The 19,783-nt window shown below is 44.0% G+C and overlaps 1 protein-coding gene across 4 annotated transcripts in view; it reads right to left on the bottom strand.

Moving 5' to 3' along the window:
* LOC147624096 (senescence-associated family protein) overlaps positions 1-19,783 on the bottom strand; it is a 38,755-nt gene that overhangs the window by 6,624 nt on the left and 12,348 nt on the right. For 3 of the 4 annotated variants that reach the window (XM_086820753.1, XM_086820750.1, XM_086820751.1), the window contains exons 2-9: positions 13,446-14,056; positions 13,285-13,358; positions 12,668-12,744; positions 12,481-12,552; positions 12,204-12,272; positions 11,944-11,990; positions 11,723-11,846; positions 11,142-11,210 (exon numbers count right to left, since the gene is read on the bottom strand). In XM_086820753.1, coding sequence (XP_086676879.1) covers positions 11,142-11,210; positions 11,723-11,846; positions 11,944-11,990; positions 12,204-12,272; positions 12,481-12,552; positions 12,668-12,744; positions 13,285-13,358; positions 13,446-13,891 — 978 coding nt within the window. In that variant the 5' untranslated portion in view covers positions 13,892-14,056. The remainder of the gene's footprint in view (positions 1-11,141; positions 11,211-11,722; positions 11,847-11,943; positions 11,991-12,203; positions 12,273-12,480; positions 12,553-12,667; positions 12,745-13,284; positions 13,359-13,445; positions 14,057-19,783) is intronic. The other variant, XM_086820752.1, reaches the window with a different exon arrangement.

Here is a 19,783-nt window from a genome sequence, read left to right on the forward strand (position 1 = left end):
GCCATAGGTTGCATGATGCGGAGCTATCTCTTGGCATATATGAGAAAGAGCTCTTGGCTGTAATTCATGCACTTACTATATGGAAACACTATCTTCTTGGGGCTGATTTCACTGTGAAGACAGATCACCAAAGTTTGAGGTATTTTCTTACTCAAACTAAGTTATCAGAGAAGCATATGAGGATGGCCAATTTCCTCTCTATGTTTCATTTTCAGATCTTGCACACCCCGGGAAAGAAGAATGTAGTGGCCGATGCATTGTCACGAAAGCCGTATGTAGCAGCTATCTCGGTTGCCTCTTATGGGGACTTGTCTACCATGCGTGATTTGTATCATACGGATGCTGATTTTGCCACTATTTGGGCTGATTTGATGGCTGGTCATGCACATGCCTCATATGTGATCAAAGAGGATTATCTCATGAAAGATAATTGCCTATGTGTGGTGTCTGACATGAGGCAAAAGGTTTTGGATGAGTGCCATGCTCCTCCATATGCTGGTCATAGAGGCATAATGCCTACTACGCACATGATTGAGCGGTATTTCTTTTGGCTAGGTATGCGGAAGGACATAGAGGCACATGTACGTGCATGTATCACCTGTCATAAGGTTAAATTTGATAGGCAAAAGGCACTAGGTTTGCTTCAGCCATTGCCTATTCCCCTGCAGCCATGGGAAAGTATTACAATGGATTTCATTATGGACTTGCCACGTACCCAACAGGGTAATGATGCAATTTCGACAATTGTGGACAAGTTTAGCAAGCAAGCTCATTTCTTGCCGGTCAAAAAGACCATCAAAGCTGAGCATATGGTTAAAATATATCTTGCACAAGTGTTCAAACATCATGGAATGCCGAAGTCCATTGTGGGGAATAGAGATCCCAAGACTACAAGTCTCTTTTGGCGGGCCTTATTTGATAATATGGGCACCAAATTGGACTTCTCATCAGCTTATCACCCTCAAACGAATGGGCAAAGTGAGGCTGCAAATTCAGCCGTGTTGGATCTCTTGAAATGTTGTGTGGCCGAACAGTAGTCTTCTTGGGAGAAGTACTTGCCGCTTGTGGAATTTGCATACAACAATACAGTGCATGCATCTACGGGAAAGGCCCCGTTTGAGATTGTTTATAGTAAGGTGGTTTTGCCACCCATCCTTCGCACAAAGGATGAGATATTCGCAGGTGATGAGTATGTAAGAGACTTGAATATTGCTTTTGCTCAGGTGCGGACAGCCATTGCAAGGTCACAAGACAAGCATAAAAAGGTTGCCGACAAGCATAGAAGGCAATTGGATGTTAAAGAGAATGATTGGGTATTGCTGAAATTTGAGAAAGCAAGACTTGCAAAGAGGCCTAGCAAAGAGGGTGCATATCCTAAGCTTGCAACTAGGTACTATGGACCTTTTCGAGTGATCGAGAAGATCAATGAAGTGGCTTTTAGATTGGCATTACCTAGTCATTGACACATACACAATGCTTTTCATGTGAGTCTCCTTCGCAAGTATGTAGGGCCGGAGCCTAGTGAAATGGTCATTGAGGATCCACGAGAAGTGCATGAGCTTGAGGAGATCTTGCAACCAGAGCAGATTGTGTATCACAAGGAACGCAAGCTTGCTGCAGGCAAAGTTGTGAGGCGTTAAATTGTGAAGTTTAAGAACTATCTTCCCATTGATGCTAAATGGGTAGATGAAGAGTTCTTCAAAGATTGCCCGCATGTGCTGTCATTACTTATTCAGTAGAAGGGCATGACTCCTTGTTTAGCCGCCCTGTGTAGTATTTCTCTTGTCCTATGTGCTCCTGAAGATGTTGCTACCTTGCTTGTTAGAACATAGAGCCAATGGTAGAGAATATGGGCACTGGAGTCGGGCCGGGCATCAAGGCAGCTCCTTGGTGATCTACATTTTCTAAATGCTGAATTTCATATGCATTGGCATGGAGGATTTGGCAATGGATGCCCGTGAAGCTATGTATTGAATTTCTCCAATAGTAATACAATTTACTCAAGGAAGGGATCGGCCGTTCCGGCTCATTGTGTGTCTCTTGTCAATTGAGCAATTTACTTCTTGTATATGAGCAAGTTTCCTTCAAATCTTAGTGTCTTTAAGTGTATTGATTAGTGTCGGGAGGCTAGGAAAAGAAGAAATGCCTCTATAGCTACCTACCCAGCAGCTTTGGAAGATACAATAAACACAAGAGGCAACACCAACACAATGCTGGAAACAGAAATCTCTCACTCTTCACCACCCACCCACGCCAGACAGACAACACAGGGGCACCATAAACCAAGTAAACACCCGGTAACACATACACTTCCACCGTGTGCGTGACGAGGTAATCAAAGGCTGGCACAAAGTGCACTGTGAGAGTGTAACCCGTGGACTACACCACCAAACACGTCAATCATGCCTTCTCTTGCAAATCAACACACACAGAATACCAACACAACAACATAACCAGACAGATCACCAGTGTCTTTCATCTTTGATTTCCAATCAACACTTCATACAGCTTCTTCCGACACAGAAGCTTCACTCACACAACCTTTTCACATACACGACCCTCACATCAACACAAGGATGTATACTCACCCAGCTGTCCCCATTAATCTTGGCTAATCCCTGTTACCTTTCCTCAGAAACACATCACATCTGTCCATGCAGCAGTCTTCCTGTAATTACCTGCTTCTTTGCTCCCCCAGGTGGTTCTCTCAGAAGTCAGCACCACACTTTTACATTGCTTCACTCTGTCCCCTTTTATTGCATCCCAAAGGCTCCCCAGCCGTTGCCAGCTCCTCTCTCCTCAGCTGTCCCAGTCAGCTCTGCCGCAGCACCTTCAGCTACGCTCCTCTGTCTCTTCGCTGCTGTCCCTTTGCAACTGTGGCTGCACTCCTTGCGCCTGCACTCTGACGACCAGCCCTTCTCACCAGGCGGCCACTTCCCTGTCTTCGCAACGCCTCCTCTAGGCAGTTACTTTATCTACACCCCCCACGGTCGGCAGTCTAGCCCAACCTGCGCACCTTGACGCCTTTCATTGCAGTGTCTTCCCTTCGCCAGAGAAGCCCCTTCGAGTCTCTCCTTGTGCCTGTGGCTGCCGCTGACCCTGTCCGCTGCTTCCAGTCACCGTAGCCACCTACAAGGCCTCACACAAGGCGGCAACTATCCCCACGCGTCTATGTCTGCAGCACCTCTGTCTCTGCAGACTGACCGAACCAAACCAAGGTCCTCTACTTCACACGTTCACCTTTGCGCCCTCCGGCCACCGTCAACCCACTGGCTCCTTCGGCTTCGCCCTGCTCTGTTCTCTGCACACTCATCAGAGAGGCATCCCTCTCGTACAAGGCTGCACCCACACTTTCTTTGCGCCTGCAGATCGCGTCCTCGTGGCACAAGGCGGCTGCTACACTCCCCGATGTCTCCCTGCAGAACCTCAGCAAGCCGGTAGCCTCTGCACTCCACCCGAGAGACTTCTCCTCGCTGCAGTCGGCTACTAACCGTCTCTGGTCCCACCGAACTCTGGCCAGGCGTCCACTTACTACAAGGCGGCCACTCCTCTCTTCAGCACGCCGTGGTCTGCAGAATCCCCAGCTGCCTTCACATTCACCCGCACCCAAGGCCTCTCCAAGGGCTGCGCCTCTCTACTCTTCGCCTGCAGCCATCCTCTGTCCTTCGCCACAACAGCTTCACCACGCTGGCCCTGTCTGCTGCGCTGCGGCTGTCTCTCACAAGGCAAGTCTCTCCTTTTTCAAAACCGCCACCTTCAGCTATTCGCCAACCTTCCAAAGGCGGTGCTGGCAGCTGCGCTGGCTGTAAGGCAAACAGCCATGTGGCCCTTAAATAGTTGGCCACGTAATTATCATTTTTTTTTAAATTTTATTCCTGAGGCCTAGAAGATGGGCATTATAATATGCCTTTTCACACCATGTCTAAGGCTACCTGGTCCTCATTCAATCTTTTATTGCCCATGTCTCCACATACACTTCAATACAACTTCGAGTGCCCATTCATTTAAAGGGACGCGTACACAACCAAGCTGCCGAATGCTGATATCATCTCGAGCTGACCACGTTCCGGACAGGCCTCAAAACAAAACCATCCACAAAATCACTCTGCCAACGCATTCACAAGCTAAGTCCTCACACATGCCATGCATCCTGTATGTACACAAGCTCAAACTACTTTTCAGAAAAATGCCTAACATACTTTGCCAACCACCTAGCCTGCAGGACATTCATGTCCTAGCAGTTAGTATCCATAAATTGTCAGCCTCCAAGGTCAAATGGCCACTGTTGCATGTCTCTTCCAATTATACACGCTTGCCCTTCTAGTTCATCTAGAAGGGCAAGCGTTAGTATCCATAAATTGTCAGCCTCCAGGGTCAAATGGCCACTGTTGCATGTCTCTTCCAATTATACACGCTTGCCCTTCTAGTTCATCTAGGTGATATACCGATTGGGAGTTCCTTTCATTCAAAACTAATGGCATCACACCATTCTGACTATCCTCTTCATGCACACTGTTAGCATCACCAAAAACTGGGTCTGCATAACCCTCATCCACATCTTCTTTTCCTTGGGTCAATCCCAAACATACTTGGGCCTCACTTGCCCACTTCACAGCCACAGTCAAAAGCATATGCATTAACAATTTACAACCCAAATCCTTGGGCTTTTGATTACCTGGCTCATAAGCATTCACTGTTGTGGAAAAATTTCCGTCTTTTTCCAACATAGCATTCCAATTTCACCTGACTCTGGCTCCCACATGCCGGGTTGCTCAAGCATTAGTTCTTCTTCAACCGGTTCAATAAGAAAATTCCCAGAATCCAACAGATAAGTATTGCTCTCTCATAGGATCATCCGTGACCAGCTTTCCACTTCCACTGTCCTCTTCGGAAGAGAGACTCATTTCCGAAGGTGCTTCAAGCATCATCTTGTCCTCTACTTCTTCATTGCCAACCACCTTTGGTTCTTCTTCAGGCTCAAGATTTTTCCTTGTCTCACCCCTCGTGTCAAATCCTGCTAGATCCTCCATTTGCAGTCCATCTCCTTCAATCTCTTCGTCTACTTGCTCTTTCACTCCATCCTCTTCTTGTAGACCATCTTCTGTCTCTCCCCTCCTCCCCTTAAGTTCCTGAACTAGCTCCTTAAGCCAAGAGAAGCATCTGTTAACATCTAAATCCCTGCCTATGATTGGCAAAACCTTATTCTCTGCAAGAATTTTCTCTGCTTGAACTTTTGAAGCATAAGTAACATCACTTAACACACCCTGACTAGTGGAAACATTATCAGAAATCTGGTAATTCTCATAACCATAAGTTGGCATAACATCCACCGCTATAGACTTCAAAGTGCTCTCATTAAACTGCCCAAAATCCTTGGCGACTACCTTAGGATTTACCTCGTACATTCCCCTGCCAATTTGTTGGTACATAGTAGGTGTTTGTTGCACAAAATCAGCCTGGACCATATTCACATCAAGACAACCATTCTTGACCACTTCGTCTTCCTTGATCATCCCATAATCCGCCATTTTCTTCAGCTTCCATTCTTTCTCTTCCGCAATCCTCACCGCCTCTTCATAAGTAGAAGGTTGCTTCAAGTCCACTTTTACCAACAAACTTTTCTTTAAACCTGCTATGAATCGCATCTTCTTCACAAACATGGGGAGAACTTCTGTTTCAAGAGCTAAACACCATCTTGACCATAGCTCACTGAAAATTGTAACATAGCTTGCCACACTTTGGCTTTCACCTTGCTTCAGCTGTTGGAGCTCCTGCCAAACGTCATTGGGATCTTCTCTTCTCTGAAACTCCTTTGTAAGGGCTTCTCTCAGGTTTTCCACCATCGTCATTCGAGATGAGCTACCAATCGTTCTTTTTGCTTCAAACCCTCGAAGCCATGTACCCGCTGTGCCCTTCAAAAAGATCTGGAAGAGCCGTAAAATTTGATCCGGATTATCCACATGGTTGGTAATACATGCTACCTCCATTTGCTCCAAGAAATCCTCTACATCCTCATTCTTATCACCGTGAAATTCAGGATAAGCAAACGCCATGGTTGCAACCTGTAAACTGAAGGAACCTAAAGAAAGATCCTCAGTGGGGGGCACCAAAAAACTGTCGGGAGGCTGGGAAAAGAAGAAATGCCTCTATAGCTACCTACCCAGCAGCTTTGGAAGATACAATAAACACAAGGGGCACCACCAGCACAATGCTAGAAACAGAAATCTCTCACTCTTCACCACCCACCCACGCCAGACAGACAACACAGGGGCACCATAAACCAAGTAAACACCCGGTAACACATACACTTCCACCGTGTGCGTGACGAGGTAATCAAAGGCTGGCACAAAGTGCACTGTGAGACTGTAACCCGTGGACTACACCACCAAACACGTCAATCACACCTTCTCCTGCAAATCAACACACACAGAATACCAACACAACAACATAACCAGACAGATCACCAGTGTCTTTCATCTTTGATTTCCAATCAACACTTCATACAGCTTCTTCCGACACAGAAGCTTCACTCACACAACCTTTTCACATACACGACCCTCACATCAACACAAGGATGTATACTCACCCAGCTGTCCCCATTAATCTTGGCTAATCCCTGTTACCTTTCCTCAGAAACACTTTCTCTGCGCCTACAGATCGCGTCCTCGTGGCACAAGGCGGCTGCTACACTCCCCGGCGTCTCCCTGCAGAACCTCAGCAAGCCGGTAGCCTCTGCACTCCACCCGAGAGAATTCTCCTCTCTGCAATCGGCTACTAACCGTCTCTGGTCCCACCGAACTCTGGCCAGGCGTCCACTTACTACAAGGCGGCCACTCCTCTCTTCAGCACGCCGTGGTCTGCAGAATCCCCAGCTGCCTTCACATTCACCCGCACCCAAGGCCTCTCCAAGGGTTGCGCCTCTCTACTCTTCGCCTGCAGCCAGCCTCTGTCCTTCGCCACAACAGCTTCACCACGCTGGCCCTGTCTGCTGCGCTGTGGCTGTCTCTCACAAGGCAAGTCTCTCCTTTTTCAAAACCGCCAGCTTCAGCTATTCGCCAACCTTCCAAAGGCGGTGCTAGCAGCTGCGCTGGCTGTAAGGCAAACAGCCATGTGGCCCTTAAATAGTTGGCCACGTAATTATCTTTTTTTTTAAATTTTATTCCTGAGGCCTAGAAGATGGCCATTATAATATGCCTTTTCACACCATGTCTAAGGCTACCTGGTCCTCATTCAATCTTTTATTGCCCATGTCTCCACATACACTTCAATACAACTTCGAGTGCCCATTCATTTAAAGGGACGCGTACACAACCAAGCTGCCGAATGCTAATATCATCTCGAGCTGACCACGTTCCGGACAGGCCTCAAAACAAAACCATCCGCAAAATCACTCTGCCAACGCATTCACAAGCTAAGTCCTCACACATGCCATGCATCCTGTATGTACACAAGCCCAAACTACTTTTCAGAAAAATGCCTAACAATTAGCATTGTGCTCAACCAAGTTACAGCAAATATGCGGATTTAACGCAAAAACGCAAACCCTAATTTTGCTTGTAAACCCTAAAACGCAAACCCTAATTCAGCATGCACAAAACATAAGCTAAGGGTTGTCCGAGACCTAAGCTCTGATAGCAATGTAAAATGCATTGTTGAAGCATGTTCATGATTATCGATAAGCAAAGAAGATTAACGCTAATCCTATGCTTAGCAAAGACACATAAGAGAAGGAGTGATAGACCTAATCTACTGTATATTGCCAAAACATGCTATATATACAATAAGGTTGTCCTAGGATGACCTAAGCTCTGATAGCAATGTAAAATACGTTGCTGAAGCATGTTCATGATTAACGATAAGCAAAGAAGATTAACGCTAATCCTATGCTTAGCAAAGACACAGAAGAGATGGAGTGATAGACCTAATCTACCGTATATTGCCAAAACATGCTATATTAGTATATATACAATAATCTTGTTGATTCACAACTTCATGATGTATACCAAAGATCCCTGCAGCCCTCTACTTGCAATCGGCCAAGAGAAGCTCTTGCTGATCCACCAATGTGTCCTTGCTGCCTTGCAGACTCTGACAAATGGATCCTCTTGATCTTTGAATGATGATTCTATTTATAGGAAAAAGGTATGAATTCGTAATCAAGTCAGTTTTGCCTATTTTTCCCACAAAACATTGTCCAAAAAGTCATATTTTGTGTCCAGACTCCAAACTATGACCAAAAGGCATTGGGCTATGTCTTAGGCACTTCCGGGAGCTTGTAGGGCTACAAAATTTGCTCTAAACCTGTCCCTAAATCTACCCATATATTTGCAAATGAGAATATGTCTGAGCATCGGGATTAACATCCGGATGCACATGACACAATTCAGCAACAAAACAAAAGCACAGACATGTGTGCTTGAGACTTTGACTTTTGCATACATATCTACAGCCAAGCACTTCATTGTGCTTCAGTCCAAGGCATCCCGAAGTCTTCTTCAGCCTTCGTTCAGCATCTCCCTCAACAGATCTAGGTGTGCATAAAGGCACTAGCTTCATAGTTGTCTACAATATGCTTGATGGTTCAGCCGACTTTTTGTCTACATCATCCTTGCATTTGAAATCCTCAGTCAACCATCATCACTAAGTTTTCTGCATGGTAAAGAAGTTCTCCAGAGCAATAAAGCAAATACTCCTACTTACAGAAGGGGGCCCTTAAGTGGGTAGATTGGAAACCCAATCTAGTGTCAACTCTTCATATTCTCTCTCTGCAGCTCTACGTCCTATGAATAAAGAGAAGCTCCCTGGCATAAAGGTATAAAGAAGGCCTTGTGCGTTACACAATCATACCAGTTCCATGCTACATAGGAGGGCTACCATGGGCATGCAAGACCTCATGGCCATGAAGCTGTAAGGTGGGTAGTTCGGCCTAGTGGTGTGGGACGCTAGGTTGGGGCCATGGGTACCACGCAGGCCCGTGGAAATTAGACCTCAAGCTCTGGGGTCTGTCTGGAGGACCCTACAGTTGGATGGTGAGTCGGTAGCCACAATCTATCACGGTCATATGCGATGTGCATTTATGCCAAATGACCAATTTACACATATATCAATGTCTACAATCACACATGTACCATGTGTAAGCATTGCAGCCTTCACTTCAAGCATCCAATGTAAACATTCTTCCAATTATGTTCCTCTTTGCAACCACATGGCACTGGTTATTGAAATCTTCTACATAACATCTATGAGAATTAAACCTCACTTGTAGACCTTGCTCAACTATTTGTCCAACAAAAACTAGGTTCTTTGTAATGTTTGAAACATGAAGCACATCATCCAGGTACTCCAAAAGACAAACCGAGTGGAAAAGGTATCTCTCACAATTAGAATTTGCGTACAATAGCAGTAAGCATTCGGCTGCAAGATTTAGCCCATTCAAGCTTGTGTACGGATTTTAACCTAGATCACCGATTGCTAGCAATAAGCATTCGGCTACAAGATTTAGCCCATTCATATACCTAGATGAATCTAGGAACATGCCCAAATTCACCTTTTAGGAACGTGCGTGTTATATACTCATGGTAGTCAACCCACAAGACTATATAACTATCACCTCCATTATACATAGTATGGACTAAATACTACGACATCCCCACTAACGTCATCAATGCCCAATAGTGGGTGTAGAACTCTGTATCAAGATATGCTCACACACACACACACACACACACACACACACACATAAGAGCATATATTCACACAAAGCCCTTTGTACTGAGTTTCTGTCAAACCTCCGGGGATGCAGGGCAGACTCAGCCATAATGAAGCCTAGCACTAAGGGAAGTAGCAAATAGAAAGAATTAGTACAGCAAATAAGTAGTTGATAGGGCAAATGCACCGCTAAAGATAGAAAGAATAAGCACAATATCAACTGGCCACAACTCCGACGAAAACTTCACAATGTGAAATCTGCATGTCCGCTAATACGGCTAAATTATAAACCTAGATGAATCCAGGAACATGCCCAAATTCACCTTTTAGGAACGTGCGTGTTATATACTCATGGTAGTCAACCCACATGACTATACGGATTTCAAACAAGGGCACCGATTTCTCTTGGATTAGGTAGAATCCAAAATCAGCACGCTTATGATTTTTTGCAAGATATGCAGGAGATGCTTAAACTTGCAAGGAAAGGTGTAAAAATGGCTCAAGACCGAGCTCAAACTTATGCTAGCCAACATAGATCTCCTAGAGTGCTGGACGTTGGCATGTGGGTGTATCTGAGAATTCCAAAAGATTCCAAGACTACTCCTAGATTGAGCCACTACACTCCAATGAGCCAGGGGCCCCCAACCCACCCACCCACCAACTACAGATACAACAGACTTTTGAGCAGCATAGGTTCACTTTCCCACACCATGGATCTAGCAAGCCTATTGACTCTACTTATCTCTCCCATGCTGGATATCCTCAACGGGCCACTCCCAGTACCACAGGAGTGACTTATTCAGCGTTGAGAGGCTCCATAGGTTGATGCTTTAGATCACAATTGGATAAACATCACTCCGTCTCCTCAAACATCATTGTATACAGTTTGTTGTTGTGATTTTCTTTTTTTTTTTCCATGGTGATGAGATTCCATGGACACCATTGTACACTTTTTGGTCTCATAGACCATTTGGGTCTTTCGTAGACAATTAATATAACTCTCTCTATCAGAGACCAGAGCTTTAGACACACATAAACATCATTATACTAGCAAATCAACCCCCCTTATGAATCACCTTTGAAACCTTGAATTGAATTGTGATTCAGATTGTTGGTTCAAAAATTTCCACTCAAACCCCCATTTCCAAATTAAAAATTGTATTACTTTTTAGCGGTGTTCGTCAGCTAACAAAGCATCAGGCCTTAAAGCCAGGGAGGAAAATTTCCTCTGATGGAGGGAAAGAATAAACACCAACACGATCCATTCAGCACAAAGGGATTGAAGTGAGAAATTAAAGCCATTCTCTTGAAGAAAGAGCTATCAGTCTACCACCATGAATTTGACTTCTTTTAGAAATTCAACCCCACCACCACAACTAACAAGTGATGAAGAGAAAATAGCAGTAAGGCAGCAACTTGAGGATCTCATGTACCTCCTCTGGATCACTGTAATCAATGCCGTCTGCTTCCGCTAGTGCTGAGGCTATATCCCAGTAAGCATCCTTCAAAATCAAAAGACTTTTCTCTCAGCTACACTTTTGTTTAGATGGAAATCTTGCTGATAAGAAGCCACAAACTCCACAAATCCAGTCATAGTTATGGGAAACAGAAAACAGGGATGGAGGTGAAAATGGAATCAGCATTTTTGAGGGGACTGAAATGGGGAAACATCACATCAGCAAGGAAGATGCAAAATAAGAGGAAGCATGGAGAAGAAGAGGAAGAGGAGAAACACAAGGCAATGTAAGAAAATAAGACCGTAAATGAAGGGAGATTGGTGAGAAGAAAGAATAAATAGAAGCTAATATCCGCAAAATATTGGGCATTTTGCTGCAGGAACGGCAGGTAGTGTCCAGGAACGCACCAAAAGTGTTCCAGACCTCTAAAACCCCTAAATCCAGAAATAGCCCCAAAACCAGGCATTTCAGCCATTTCCCATAATCATGAAGCCAGTAAGTTTGGCAGAATTAGTCATGTCAAAGACCATAACCAGATAAGCAGACTCCAACAAAACCTGAAGAGTTGCTAGCCGTTCAAACATCAAACTGCCACCAGCAGGCTCAAGCTGTTGTGATTTATCTTCGCTCCGCATCATTGATTCTTGAGAGAGGGTGGAAAATCTTTTAAGCTCACTCTGCCTGGAAGAGTGCAAAATCTATTCACATCACCTCAGAACTGAGATGTCATACGAATCCATAGAACTCACAAAGAAAAAACTTCAGATGGAATTTTTACCTTTGGTAAGCCCTTTTGACCATTCCATTATGAATGCTCTTAACAAGCTACAAATTCAAGGGGAAAAAAACCCATTGAAAAATCAGTTGCATGCAAGCGCATGCATGCACACACGGACACACACACACACACACATATTGCCCATAGGCCTGCAAAATATTTAAATCAAACACATAATAGTCCAGCCCCTCGGAACACAACATTCAAAATATTCATCTTCTGTAATACAGCACCCTCAAATCAAGAAAACAAAATTGTACCTGCAATGCAATGTAAGCATCTTCCATGGCACGTCTTTTAGCCCTCAAGTCTGCTAGTCGTAAATCAGCCTGGTGAGCAGATACCAAATCAAGTCTTGTAAACTTGAGGGAAAAATATAAAACAATCCAACTTACCCTACCAGACCAGAAGCTTATTAGTTATATCTCAAGCAACCCATTGCCTCTCAACAGTATTATTGGTTCCCCTGGACTTACAAAACTCTTAACACTTGGCAAAAGCAAACGCAAAAGCAATCATGTAGTACGCAGCAATTACATCTAGAGCCCCATCACTCCAGTGCTTCTCTGCTGCTGTCTTCAACTGTGTTTGTGCTTCGTCTTTCAGACCCTGCAAAAACAAAGCACCAAGTACATAGTCAAAAAAAAAACATTCAAACCAGGAAAAGCTTGAATTTATGAACTCGTTCATAAATTTTCACTCATGGCAAATAGCAAACACTAACCACGGCAATGCTCTGTAGGCGGGCAGCATTTTTGCGGGCATCAGTATCTAGTTTCACTGTATCTTTCCTAGCACGAGCTGCCACAAATCTGGATTAGACAAATTGTTGTAAAAACAAGCACCACGTTATACTTTCAGTATAGCATCTTTGATTCACAGTCACAAAGGTGATGACTTTTTCATCTGATTCCAAAAAGCTCAAACCATACTTATGGGACAGAAGCGACACAGTCATGGACATGGAAAATGAATCTATGATGGGCCTGAACACCATATCAGCAAGGGAGAAGCACAATAAGAGGGAGGGAGGGGGAGACGAAGAAGGGGAAAAGAAACACAGAGAAGTAAAGGAACACTGAGGAAAAGGAGATTAATGAGAAGAAAGAACAAAAGAGAAGCGAGTATTTAGACTGTTGCAAGGGATGGCATGTCAATACACAGCCAAAAATGGATGAAACACGTCTCAGACCTTGAGATCCCTGAAATGGCCCAGAAACCTCGCATTTCGGCCCTTCCTCATGATGAAGTAAAACACTAATAAGAAGTGATAAAATTCTTTTTAAAATCTGAGTACAAACCAGAGCCAGAGCACAGAGCTCTGATAGGCCAGACATTTACCATCAAGCTTCAAAAATCCTGACCCCAAGAGGGCAACGTCCTGACGTGCTCGTCTGTCAAGCCTTTCAAATCCCCTAGCAAAAAAATTTCACCGAATAAGAAAGTCTTGATTCCCTCATGTGTACACTTCTGCAGAACAAAGTGTGAATCAAGATAGCTACCGTGCAAGTAAGACAAAGCCCTCCCGGGCACAGGCATTTACAATCTTGGCATCATTACAAGCATAGCGCGCTGCCTCTTTCAACCCACTGCAGCACTGAGGAGAAGGTTTATCCAACGTTTGCTGCTGACTGCTACCCTGACCTTTCAGATATGCCCTAGTGTTATGTCCATCTCTTGAGCTTACAGTGGCCTCATCATCTTTCCAACATGATTGGGGACTATCTCCAGGACACAACCTTTTTCTACCTCTCCATGCTTTGATATGGGCAGCATCCACTGCCACCAATATCTGGGCATGAAGGTGGCTGCCACAACCAACACCTCTTAGAGAAAGATGGTATTCTTTACTCAGTCCTGTGAACCCTTGGAATTGGTAAGACTCTTGTGCCAGTGTACTTGCCAACCTCAGTGTCAGGTTGTGTGACAGCTGCATAGTTTGCTGCATTGTCTAAATTGGGCCACAGAAATAATTGCCAGGCAGCACTTCATTTACCCACGACACAAAGAACCACATGTGATCAGGGGATGATTGAGCTATAGTAACAACTGCTGCTCCCAGTAATTAGTGAGCTGTAGTTGCATATGAACTTCTGGTCTCACTTCAACAACCCTGCATGCAAATCAACACATGCTTACAACTTCAGAAAGATGACTCTTTTAATTTGAAGTATACGACTTCCAATAGTACCAAAAAACTACTTTACACTTAAAAAGTCAAATTACACAATAGCAAAGATAGAGAAGAATAATGTATTAGTGAATTGATACAATAGAAGTAGAACCTTTCACAGCACAAAACTTTATTCGTGGAACCATATTTCTTGCTTCGTGTCTTGCCTTTATTCAAGAGTTTCTTCCATATGGCTGGCCCAAAATTAATCAGCAAAAATTGGGAGTTTGGGGCTGAATTTGATGGGGCATTCTCTCCTACTCTTCCATTCAACACTTGCTACACCCAATTTTAGGGTTTGGGCTGACTAATTTTAGGGTTAGGGTTAGGGTGTGGGCATGTCACAAGGCGGAAAAAGTTTGCTCTGATACCACTGTAAGGCTTTTATAGCTTTATTAACATGATTAAGACTTAATTAATGAACATAAGACAAATACTGCAAGAAAAGACTGAGTGATTGCATTGAGACAGGGGCCTTTCTTAAATAGAGGCCGAAAGGGTACAACTGAAGAGGCACATCCCTCGGAAGGGGTGTGGCTCTTGAATCAATAGTTATGTCCTTTGGACTTAGGGGTGTGTCTTTAATGAAACATGTCCTTTGATAGTGACCCATGTGCAAGGGTGTGACCCTTCACAGGTGTCGTTACAGTTAATGAGAGATTAAGGAGTAATTAGGGAGAGATTAAGAGAGTTAGTCACAATCGTGACATTCCCTCCCACTTAAAATAAGACTCCGGCTAAGAAGAGATGGTTGTCTATGAAAGAATTCACGAAGAAGTTTTGGATATTTCTTTAAGTCTTCATAACTTTGCCAAGTAGAGTCAGAATCATCAAGATCTCTCCATTTAACCAAAAATTCTATAGTGAGCTTATGTCGTGTTTCTTGTAAACCGGCCTCGGGCTTTAGACGAAACCAAAGGGCGGTGCAAAAACAAACTTGCACACAAAACACTTCAACACCTTTGAGGACCTAGAAAAAGGAAAACAAACAGGGGGAGCTAGAGTGCTCCTGCAAACAGTACACGGACACCAATTGGCCCCAGAACGCAGTGGCGCCCCTTGCGGTATTTCTTAATTGATTATAAGAGCTTTGATTACAATAAGGCTGGAAACTCAGCCGTCACAGTAAAACTCCTGAAGCTTGCAAAGACCCTGCATCATGGCTTCATATCCACTCGGCATCCACAAACAAGTCTAGCCATTGTTCACATCAAAAGACTCCCACACATTGAGTCTGCATACAGAAGCTTTCTCCCATGATCAGGGCTGCCACAACCATCCATAGCCTCTCACCCTATGAACAGCATCACACCCTGACACATCCAGTGCTTCTGCATCACAACACACACTCCCAAACTGTCTCCCAAAAGAGAACTCGCATCCCAGCACAGCATACTATACAATCGACACACCTGTACCAACCCTCTCTACCTTCCAAGGGTACTATCCATCTCTGTCATGGAATCCTTGTCCCATGTCCAATTAGTAGCAAGGCTGTACCAAACAAGTGTCCATTCCTGTACCTTCTGCCTACATGTGACCTTTCTCTTGGAGAACCATAAACATGTTTCCTCGAGAAACCTACGACCTGTTTCCACCTGAAACCCCTATGCCTGTTTCCCTTTGAAACCTTTCACAGCGCCATTCAACAACAATGCCAACAACGGCATACATCTAGTTACTTGTTCCCTCATGAAACATCTGGAAACATACAGATGCCCATAACTGTAGGTCCCTCTATTCCTTTCCAATAGGAAGAAAACAATCTGCTCCATGAGCATGCAACCATGCAAGCTTGCATCACTCCCGTGCCAAGAAACACATTCAAGTGACCTGTACTTGCAGTCGGAAACCCAAGCACATAGCTGAATTTGCAGCCAACCAAAAACAGCCCATAAACAGTCCTCGAACTGATCTCAAAACAGTCCCGGAATTGCTCATGTTCGTAGCCACATGCACTGCCACGAAACAGTCCATAAACCCTTTCCAAAACAGTCCTGAACCAAAGCAAAGAGAAGCTGAAAGTTCCATCAATTGAACGCCATCAACATGATGTCTGTGTTCATGTGTTCGGAACCACCAAACACCACCAAACACCAAGCTGTTGCCCCACAAGTATGTAGGGGAGAGAGAGAAACCCACACAGCTGTGCACTTCCTGCAGCCGCCTACAGTTCCCCTCGTGCGTGGAGAAGCGTGCACTGTCTGTCCAGCGCTGCCTGCAGCCACTCGTTTGCCGAGAGAGAGAGAGAGAGAGAGAGAGAGAAAGCATGGCGTGCTAACACCTGTACCTGCAGCAGCTGTTCAGTCCACCTGCAGCCAGTCCAGCAGCCACCTAAGTTCCTAACACCTTCCCTTCTGCAACCTGTCAAGAGCCTGCAGAGCCTGCTGTCCTTGCAAAGGCGAACCAGCCCACGTGTGCTCCTCTGTCCAATAGCCGCCTCTATGCAAAAGAGGAAGCCAACGTGTATGAGCAGTCCAGTCCTCCGTGTGCCAAGCGAAAGAGGGAGAGAGAGAGAGAGAGAGAGAACATATGTTGTCGCTTCAGCCCACCAGCCCTCCTTCAGAAAAAGCACACGCCTGAAGTTGCAGCTGGCGCCTCCCAAAAAGCATGAGAGAGAAAGAGGTGTGCCCCCCCCCCCCCCCCCCCCAAAAAAAAAAAAGTAGAGTAGCCTCTATAAATTGCCTAGGGGCCTCCCAAGGTTATAAAACCTTTTGAACTTTAATTCTTGGCCACCAAAGGTTATAAGACCTTTTTAAATTTTAAAATCTCTTTGTCCCCTTCACACTTGGGGTTGTCCACACATGGGTTTCCTTTTCAACTCCAAACTGATGCCATTCACACTATCCACCATGTTCCCATGCACACCTACATACTATCCAGAGAAAAACACAAGGTCGTGACATTTCTTTCTGTCTGACATCAAGAATTGTCTCTCGAATTAAGAGTATGTGTTCATCTTCGATTTCTGGAACATAATCCAAAACATCTAAAACTGGAAAATTACCGTCCACAAACTTCTTGAGCCAAGAAATATGGAAAGTTGGATGAATTCTACAACAAGAAGGTGGTAATTCCAACTTATAATTGAGAGATGAGTTATTCTTAATAATATGAAAGGGACCATAATATCTTGGGCGAAGCTTTGGAAAGACTGATTTCACTGTCTTGTATCAATGAGGGGCAATATATAATAATACCAAGTCTCCTTCTTGAAATTCAATGTGACGACGATACTTATTAGCTGTGCGCTAATATTGCTCTTGGACGCTGACCATCTTATCCTTAATCTGTAACACAATATCTTGCATTTCTTAAATGAGTTGGTCTGCTAAAGCCACTTTATGTTGAAGAACAAAGTTGGTAGGAACAAGGGGAGTGTGGCCATAAGCTGCTTGAAAAGGTGTCATTCCAATAGCTGAATGATAAGAATTATTATAAGCAAATTCCACCAAAGGTAAATATTCTTCCCATGAAGCTAATCGAGACTAAACATAATGACGCAGCATTTCTTCCAGAATATGATTAACTCATTCCGTTTGTCCATCTGTCTATGGATGATAAGTAGAGCTAAAGAGTAAATTTGTACCAAGAGACTTGAATATCGAAGTCCAAAAATGTCCTGTAAAATCTCGATCAAAAACTATAGATTTTGGCAACCCATGAAGTTTGAAGATATACTTTATGAACAGTATTGCAATATCCGAAGCTTGGGCTGCTTTCTTGCACGGAATGAAATGTGCCATCTTAGAAAATCTGTCAACCACCACAAGAATCTATGTATTGCCTTTAGAAGAACGTGGCAATGAAGTGATAAAATCCAGACTAATACTTTCCCAGCGTTCATTGGGAAGAACTGGAAGTGGTTGAAGAAGACTTGTTTGCTAGCTTTCATACGTTGACACGACAGATATGCTGTGACAAACTTAATAACATCTTGCTTCATTTGAGGCCAATAGTATGTAGCCGTCAAAAGACGATATGTCTTGTTGATGCCTGGATGTGCAGCATAAGTGACCTCGTGATGTTCTTTCACCAAGACTCTTCGAACATGAGTATCATGAGGTACACAAATACAATCATGATAATATAATAAACCATCCACTAATGTATATGCTCCATAAATCTTCAATTCAGAAGGAGTTGCATTTTGAGAATTGACAATTCGAAATGCATTTCCAAAATCACGATCCTTTGAATAACCGTCCTTGAAACTTTGAGGTATATCCATTTCAACTGTAGAAATAGCCAAGACCGAAGCTGGCGGCATACGACTGAGGGCATCCGCACCCACATTGGTAAGACCAGGAACATAGTCAATTGTCATATGAAAATTGGCTAAGAGTTCGGCCCAACGTGCTTGCCTAGCATTCATAACTGGCTACGTGAAGATGTATTTCAAGGAATGATGATCTGTTTTCACCACTGAATCCACACCAAGGAGATAATGTTTTCATGCACGATAGGCATGAACAATAGCCAAAAATTCCTTGTCATATACTCGGTATTGTACTTGAATCGCAGAGTGCTTATGACTGTTAAATGCAATAGCACGTCCTTGTTGCATCAAGACGGCACTAGTGGCAATATCAGAAGCATCCCTATAAACATCAAAGGGGAGAGTAGGGTCAGGAATAGCCATGACAGGTTGTCAAAGCTGTTTTTAAATTTTCAAAAGCTTGTGTTGCAGCTTCAGTCCACTTGAATGCAGGAGCGGACTTTAAAAGTTATGTGAGAGGAGCAGCTATTTCTAAAAATCAATGAACCTTTGTGTGATAGAAGTTGGCAAGTCCTAAGAAAGAACGAACATCATGGATGTTTGTGGGAGTTGGCCAATTGACAATAACCTGTATTTTCTTCGGATCCACAAAAATATCGTCTGCTGAAACAACATGTCCAAGATACTCCAAGGATGTTTTGAAGAATTCACTTTTGCCTCGATTAATGTAAAGAGCATTGTCACGCAGCACCTAGAAGACGATCTGAAGATGTGCCTTGTGTTCTTCCATATTACGACTAAACACCAAGATGTCGTCAAGATAGATAATGACGAACTTGTCCAGAAAAGGACGAAAAAGATCATTCATTAGACTCATAAATGTTGCAGGGACATTGGTTAACCCGAATGGCATGACCAGGTACTCGTAATGACCATATTTTGTGCGAGAAGCTGTCTTATATTCATCACCTTCGCGAATGCAAATCTGATGATATCCAGACTCAAGATCAATTTTGGAGAAGACCTTTGCATGGAGCAATTGATCAAACAATTCATCAATGCGCGGAAGAGGATACTTATTCTTGATAGTCAACTTATTAAGGGCACGATGGTCTATGCAAAGGCGCTTAGACTTATCCTTCTTTTTTACCAAAAGTACTGGAGCTCCAAAAGGGCTTTTGCTTGGTCGAATATGTCCTTTCTCCAAAGGTTCAATAAGTTGTCGTATCTCCTAAGATTCCGTAAAAGAAACTCGATATGGAGCATGAGTAGGTGGAGCACTGCCAGGAAGGAGATCAATAGCATGGTCGATTGTTCGTCGAGGTGGGAGAACCGCAAGAAGCTCCTGAGGGAAAAGATCCAAGTATGGAGCAAAGAAAGGTTGCTTGAGGTACATCACCTTCGTATCGATGTCCTCGGGAGGATTTTTGGCTGAATAGACCAATAAA

This window comes from Cibotium barometz, chromosome 26 (genome assembly GCF_041138505.1).
Source record: "Cibotium barometz isolate CiBa-2024 chromosome 26, ASM4113850v1, whole genome shotgun sequence".
Taxonomy (NCBI): Eukaryota; Viridiplantae; Streptophyta; class Polypodiopsida; order Cyatheales; family Cibotiaceae; genus Cibotium; species Cibotium barometz.